At 41.7% G+C, this 7,585-nt stretch overlaps 1 protein-coding gene across 6 annotated transcripts in view; it reads left to right on the plus strand.

Annotated features, from left to right (window-relative positions):
* Positions 1–7,120, plus strand: part of Tent4b (terminal nucleotidyltransferase 4B) — an 81,447-nt gene extending 74,327 nt beyond the window's left edge. For 2 of the 6 annotated variants that reach the window (XM_029561207.1, XM_029561204.1), the window contains exons 7-13: positions 121–249; positions 1,151–1,364; positions 2,354–2,480; positions 2,582–2,685; positions 2,785–2,972; positions 5,256–5,420; positions 6,765–7,105. In XM_029561207.1, coding sequence (XP_029417067.1) covers positions 121–249; positions 1,151–1,364; positions 2,354–2,480; positions 2,582–2,685; positions 2,785–2,972; positions 5,256–5,420; positions 6,765–6,941 — 1,104 coding nt within the window. In that variant the 3' untranslated portion in view covers positions 6,942–7,105. Of the gene's footprint in view, positions 1–120; positions 250–1,150; positions 1,365–2,353; positions 2,481–2,581; positions 2,686–2,784; positions 2,973–5,255; positions 5,421–6,764 lie in introns of all 6 variants that reach the window. The other 4 variants (XM_008828305.1, XM_029561203.1, XM_029561205.1 and 1 more) reach the window with 4 other exon arrangements.
* The last annotated feature ends 465 nt before the right edge of the window (positions 7,121–7,585 follow it).

Here is a 7,585-nt window from a genome sequence, read left to right on the forward strand (position 1 = left end):
AGTATTTTGCACGTCTCTACCAAATTTGGTGATGTAAGGACCAGTTTACACTCATGGTAATGTTTAGAGTTTTTACAGATACAGAAATTCATTGAAAATGTCATTTTATTTCTTTTTCAGAAATATCCTGTATTGCCATACTTGGTTTTAGTATTGAAACAATTCTTATTACAGAGGGACCTTAATGAAGTGTTTACTGGTGGAATTGGTTCTTATAGTCTCTTTCTAATGGCAGTCAGTTTCCTTCAGGTAAGTTATACCAGTGTAACTAACAGAGTAAAAAGCTATAGACACTGGGAGAAAAACTTAAACTTTTTTGGAATGTTTCCCTTTAAACTAGGTACTTTCTTAGAATTTAGCAAATAAGTATTAAAACTCCTAGGGTAGAGGATGAGACTTGGCACTGCGTGTTAAAAAGCAGTATGACTGGGTTTCTGTAAGTATACATTAGTATAAATGCCAAAAATAAGGGGCTGCCTGGAGCTCCCTGGTAACCAATCAGTGAGCTCCAGGTTCAGTGAAGAAACCTTGTTTCAAAAAGTGAGGTGAAGGGCTAGGGATGTGGCTCAGTGGTAGTACGCTTACCTAGCATGTATAAGGCCCTAGGTTTGATCCCTACCATCACCACCACCACCACCACCATCACCATCACCACACACACACACACACACACACACACACACACACACACACACACACACAGAGAAAGTGGTTAAAGACACCTGACATCAAACTCTGGCCTCAATAGGCATGTAACATGTGGATGTGTACACACATACACACTTGCACACTAAAACTATATTTTAAACAGCTCACCATATAAGTTCAGCTAGAATTGTGACCTGTTGTTTGGGTAAGATAAGTTATTTAGTCTTGTCTGTGTGGAAATGATTTCCAACAGCCAGACTCTACTGAGTAAGGTGACTTTCCTGATGTGGTAGACAAAATGGCCTGTCTGTACCCATGGGGTCATTGCATGGTTTTGTTTATAGCAGCAGCATAGACTGTGATTATTTTTGTATCCGTTGACTGTATTGTAAACCAAAATTATAATACTGCTTATAGAAGTTAGGATGCTACTTAAATCCCCTCCCTGATTGATAATATAGAGAAAATCCAAAATAATTTCCTTCTTTTTTTCTGTTTTTAGTTACATCCCAGGGAAGATGCTTGCATCCCCAATACAAACTATGGTGTTCTCTTAATAGAGTTTTTTGAATTATATGGACGACACTTTAATTATTTAAAGACTGGCATTCGGATAAAAGATGGTGGTTCATATGTGGCCAAAGATGAAGTACAGAAAAATATGCTAGATGGCTACCGGCCATCAATGCTTTATATTGAAGATCCTTTACAACCAGGTATTGAAATTAGGTAAATTTGTGGGCTTCAGAGAGGGCATCACTAGTCGGCTTGTGCTTTATACTCTCTAGGTGAAACATGAAGGACAGTTTTTAATTGGACTTACCTTTTTGTTCAGAATATTTTCTTAGCAAATAAAGTGACTAACACCCAGAAAAAAACGCCTTGCAGACTTCCAGATGAATTGGGGGTAGGATCTATTTGAAAGACAAGTAGAAGAGGGGTTCACTGTTGGGTGGGTTTGTGGGTGTCTCCAGCACCATTGGGTCCTTCTTGCCAACTCCAGCCAGTTGTCAGCAGGACTTCAAGGAAGGGAGTGAAGTCCTTAGACAGCAGTGAGATGGAGGCCCATCTGAGCTCATGAGCAGGAACGTTCCAGGAGACTACTTTTCATTTATGTTTTGACCCTGTTTTTTAACTTCACACAGCCCTCCTATGCTTTTCAAGCTTTGGGGTTTAAAAGTAAACAGAAGGCAAATTCTTTCCATACTTTCACAAAGTTGTGTTTGCTTATAATATAAGAACTATGTATATAGCTAATACAAACAACCAAACAGTGCTGGAGAGATAGCTCAGCTAACTGTCCTTAACTCCAGTTCTGGGGGATCCATTGCCCTCTTCTGGCCTCCATGGGCATTGCATGACACTGGTGCCCTTAACATACATGCAGGCAAAGCAGTCATGTACATAAAGTTAAAAAAGTTAAAAAAAATTTTTTTTAAGTACAAACAAAAATTAAGCAAACACCCTTCGCAGTTTTCATTCTACGGAGAGAACAGGCAGCTGTTTCTTGGTTTCTGTGACAGAAGAATCCATGACCTGAGTATATGTGGGCAGTGGGTGTACCATACTAAAACACTGAGTACATGCTCAGAGACAGGCTAGCTGAGGGCGTGACTGACAGCCACTTCTGGTGTTGCGCTTGCTCTCAGCAGGCACTCATGTCAGCATTCAAGCTTGCTTCTCTGTATGTCCATTTCTTTTAAAGGTAATGATGTTGGAAGGAGTTCCTATGGGGCCATGCAAGTGAAACAGGCCTTTGATTATGCCTATGTGGTATTGAGTCATGCTGTTTCGCCAATTGCAAAGTACTATCCCAACAATGAAACAGAGAGGTAAAAGTCTAGCCCAAATCAGCCCATTGTGTCAAAAGGGGTCATAGCTCCTTATCTTCAAGTTAATGTACCCCTCCTTTTATTGTTTTGACCTGATGCAGCATATTAGGTAGAATAATTAGAGTGACGGATGAAGTTGCCACTTACAGAGATTGGATATCAAAGCAGTGGGGCTTGCAGAACCGGTCTGAGCTGTCATGCAACGGTAAGACCTTTTCCTTGATGATGGACCTCTTAGAGGCTTTTCTGTGTTGTGTGTATTTAATGGGAAGAAACGTTTTCCAATCTTTTGCCACTCTTTCAGGAAATGGTGTTACCTTGATAGTAGATACTCAGCAGTTAGATAAATGTAATAATAATCTGTCTGAAGAAAATGAAGCCCTTGGAAAATGTAGAAGTAAAGCCTCGGAATCTCTTAGTAAACACTCTTCAAACTCTTCATCAGGTCCAGTGTCCTCCTCCTCCGCCACGCAGTCCAGCTCTAGCGACGTCGTAAGTAGGACACGCTGTCCCTACTCTGGATACCTTGCTTGCTGTCTTGTTGGGTGACTTACACAGAGCCAAGGGCTGCTTCCTTTCCCCACTAGGGGAAATTTTCATAACTTTCACTCTTATACTTTTTCTCAACATTTTTTGAAGAAAAATTTCGAGCATAGTGAAGTGAAGTACATAACCACTGCATGCCACCATTAACATTCACTGTATTGTTGGCCTTCTGCCCACCGGTTCATCCTGTTCTTCGATCAGAGTACGTTGCAGATATGGCCACACTTCTCCCAAGCCTCTGTTAATTGGATTTCAATTAATTAGGTTATACATTTTACTTCCATATATGGACTTAAAGGAATCCTAGTCATATGCTAAGTTTTATCAAATGCTTGCACTTATCACCCAGAGCTCTAGTATGGAAGAACATGTTCCCATCAACCCAGGAGATGCCTCATGACTAATAGTCCCCAGCCCCACCCCCATATTACTGTTTCTAACCAAACATTGCTTTTACTTGTTCTGGGAATTTATATATAAATGTAATCACACAATGTTTTTGTAAGATTTCTTTTACTTTATTAAGCTTGTTTTTATTTTCATGTGTTTTTGAGTTTCCTAATTGAATATTGAGATATACTTTGAGAAAAGTTGAGATGTAATTTGCATAGCAGAAAATGCAGTATTTAGAAGTACAATTCAGCACTCCCAGTGCCCACATAGACTAGACCACAGCTGCCTGTAACTCCAGCTCCAGGGGATCTGATACCCTCTTCAGGCCTCTGTGGACAGCTGTACACATATGACAGAGACACACAGAGATACACAAATAAACACCAGTTGCTCTTGCAGAGGACCCACGTTCAGTTCCCAGCACTCCTGTGGTAACTAACAACCATCCCTAATTCCATTTCTAGGGAATCTGAGGCCCTCTTGTGAGTTCCGCGGGCACTACATGCATGGGTGTAGGCAAAACGTTCATACACATAAAATAAAATTTTTTTTTTAAAGTTCAGTTCAGTGTTATACAACCATTATCACTCTTAATTCAAGAATGTTTCCACAACCCCTGTGTTTTTAGTAGTCCCTCCCAGTTCTTCTCTTCCCTAACCTTTAATCTACTTTCTATCTCCATTGTGGTCAGTTACATCTTACATTAATTTTCTTTGTCAAAGTAAATTTTGAGGTTACTTAAGATATAAAGTTGGCTTACCTGTTTTTTGAAATTTGACTGTAATCTGTAATATTAGGGGCCTGGGGAGGTATAGTAGTTGTCTTTAAAAAATATTAAATGTATAAGCAACCTAATTTTTTGTTGTTGATGGAGTCGTAAATATTCATGTGTCTGTGGGTTCTGGAGTGGTGCTCTGGAGGAGGAAATGAATGCCACACTAGATACCCCAGACAAAGGTGCAGCGGGTAGGAATAGAAACAGCCTGAGAGAGGAGATTAGGGACTGACTGTGACTCTGGTATGCCAGGAAGTGTTCTCATATGAAGCAGCCAAGAAGCATATGGGGCTCAGACGACGTGCCCATCATCGTTAGACTCTCAGATTGAGCCTTAAACCTGTCACTTGTATCTGATTGAAGACATTGAGCCAGGCCTGAGACCTAAGTCTCTCCCTTTTTACCATGGTCTTCCATGGTTCTGTGATTTGTTATACATAAAAGCTCAACTGAGTCCTCATGTAGGTCTTTTCATAACCAGTTAACAAGTCAACCAGATGTGGGTAGTAGTCTTGGCACTGAACAGAAGCCCATGGTAAAATAGGCCTCTTAAGAAGTTTGGAAGAAGAGTTGGCGAAATGGCTTAGTGGGAAAGAATACTTGCTGTGCAAGTAAGAGGATCTAAGTTCAAATCCCCAGAGCCCACATAAATCCAGGCATGGCTATGTATGCTTGTAATCCTAGCATTGGGGGCCAGAGACAAAAGGATCCTGGGAGCTCACTGGCCAACCAGCCTATCCCAAATAGCAAGCTTCTAGTTCAATGTGAGACCTTGTCTTAAAACAGAAGGGGGAGGGTGACAGAGTAAGACACGCCAAGCCCACCACTGGCCCTAGGCTGTATGCACATGTACACATACATATGTACATGCACCAGATACACACACATACACACACACACCACAACATTTGAAGGAAAACTGTTGCAGTTCATTCTTCAAAGCTCAGGGCCTCATTAGCTTACACATGTGTCAGTATAGACAAGAGAGTACTTAGCTAAAATCATTTCCTTTCTGAGGACTATGTAATACATTGTTTTGTAACCCATGTGACTTGTGTTAGGATTCCGATGCAACACCATGCAAAACCCCAAAACAGCTACTCTGTCGTCCGCCCACTGGCAACCGAGTAGGCTCACAGGATGTCTCCTTGGAGGCCTCACAGGCAGTTGGGAAAATGCAGAGCACCCAAACCACTAACACACCCAACAGCACCAACAAATCCCAGGTGGGTAGAATTTGTGCTTGCCATCGTTAGTATTCAGTACCAAATAGAATTTCTTAGATATTGAGTGGCTGCCATGGATTTGAAGAAATCTCTTGGTTAAAGAGCAAACTATTTTGTCAGAAGAGTTTCCAAAGTACAACAGTGCTTCTAGAACCAGGATGTCCTGACGCTTCTATAGATACCATCTTGACAAATCTTTGTGGGACTTTTTAAGGTCTTTTTAAAAATTTGTTTTTTATTTTGTGTGCATGCGTGTATTGCCTGCATGTAGGTAGTTGCACCCGTGTTGTGCAATACCCGAGGAGGTCAGAAGAGGGTGTTGGATCCCCTGGGACTGGAGCTACTGACAGTTGTTAGCTGCCATGTGGGTGCTGGAATTCGAACCCAAGTCTTCTGCAAGAACAACCAGTGTTCTTAACCGCTGAGCCATCTCTCCAGCCCCCTTTTTAAGGTCTTAGTGTCAGCCAAACCACCTTCAGCATAAAAAACTGCATTGGGGCTGAGGATGTAGCTAAGTGAAGAGCACACCAGTCATCACAGTTGTGCTTGAAATAGACTATGAAGTTTATACCTAAAACAATATATCTATCCTTTGTTAATATTTGAAACTTGTTCCCTGTGCTAATTGTCAGGCAACTAGGAGACAAGTCAGTTGATCAGTATTAGCTTTGATTTAAATGGGCCACAGAGATGGTCTTTAGTGTTTTGAGATAGTCTGTTTTAACTGTTTTTAAGTTAGTTGCCTAAGATGATTACTAGTCATGAGTAATGCATCAGGAGAGGGGAGAAGCCTTTGTTACTGGGCTCTGGCATAAGTTCCCTCATCCTCTCCAGATTTAGTGGGGACCCTGGGGAAAGGCCTCTTGATAGTAGAGGTTACTGTTCCCATCTGCCTGGTTTGACTTGCCAGGTCCACTGTACTGCCACCACCGTAGCCACAGACACAAAATGCAGGTGCAGGGAGTGACAACAATGCTAGTGACAGGGCTGACGGAAAGACAGGTATCAGGAGGACGCTACGGCTGACAGCAGGAGCAGGAAAGGAGTAGCCAGCATGTTGCCCCTGCCTGCCTGCACAGCCTCACAGATCTTCAGCCTCCTCCGGTAATACTACCTGGCATGAGGTAGGGATCTTTGAGAAGACTTGTGTACTCCGCACATGCTGTAAACTGGTGCTCTGTTCTTTAAAAACTTTATAGCCACTTTTAGTCCTCCTTTATCTGGCCTCTAGAAAAGTGAGTAGTCAGTGGCTTGCCTGCCTGTTTCTAGTTCTGAAAGCTGTCCTGTGTTCAGGTTTGCAGTCGGCAGCACTGACGTGTTTGTGACTGCTTTCTTTTTCTGCAGCATGGATCAGCAAGGCTCTTCCGTTCTTCCAGCAAAGGCTTCCAAGGTACAGCTCAAACAAGCCACGGTTCCTTGATGACAAGCAAACAGCATCAAGGCAAATCCAATACTCAGTATTACCATGGCAAAAAGAGGAAACACAAGAGGGACGCGCCCCTCTCTGACCTTTGTAGATAGTTGGCGCTGTGCGATGGACTGTCTTCTGTGTGCAATGATCTCATGCTCAGGACAGGCACAGGGACTCCTGGGACATCAGGAGCCTCACACTGTTGAGACATTGATTTAGCAACTGCGTTTTTTCCCAGCTCGCCACGGAATGGATCATGAAGACTGACAACTGCAAAGACAAAAAACAAGCAAAAAAGGGGGAAAAAAGGCTGCTTATCTGATAGGTCGTGTGCTACAACAGGGTCATTGTAAGATTCAAAGCTTGAATGTAAAATAAATATATTTCTCATTGGCTTTATGCAGAGTTATAGGGAATAGTATTCAGTGTGGGTAGGGTGATAGAAACAAAAACAATTGAAGAGGATGGGGTGGGAAGGCAAACAAACGTATCTTATAGGAAGTCCAGATTCCAAGAGGGAAAGTGATTTGTGCATGTTTTTTTTAAAAATAATTTTGCATATATTTGCCATTTTATTGTGTGTATATATAGAAGACCATATAGGAAATTGATATTTGTAATAGTGGATTTGTTAATACTTTTTACATAACATTACTGTTTGAATTGTAAACAGACTTTTTCTCAGGATTAGTTTGAAGAATCTGAGTTGTCATCTAACAACCATACGCAGGGAAGTGATTAGCTCTGTTACTGT

The sequence above is a fragment of the Nannospalax galili genome, unplaced genomic scaffold (assembly GCF_000622305.1).
Source record: "Nannospalax galili isolate Female #2095 unplaced genomic scaffold, S.galili_v1.0 scaffold1353, whole genome shotgun sequence".
NCBI lineage: Eukaryota > Metazoa > Chordata > Mammalia > Rodentia > Spalacidae > Nannospalax > Nannospalax galili.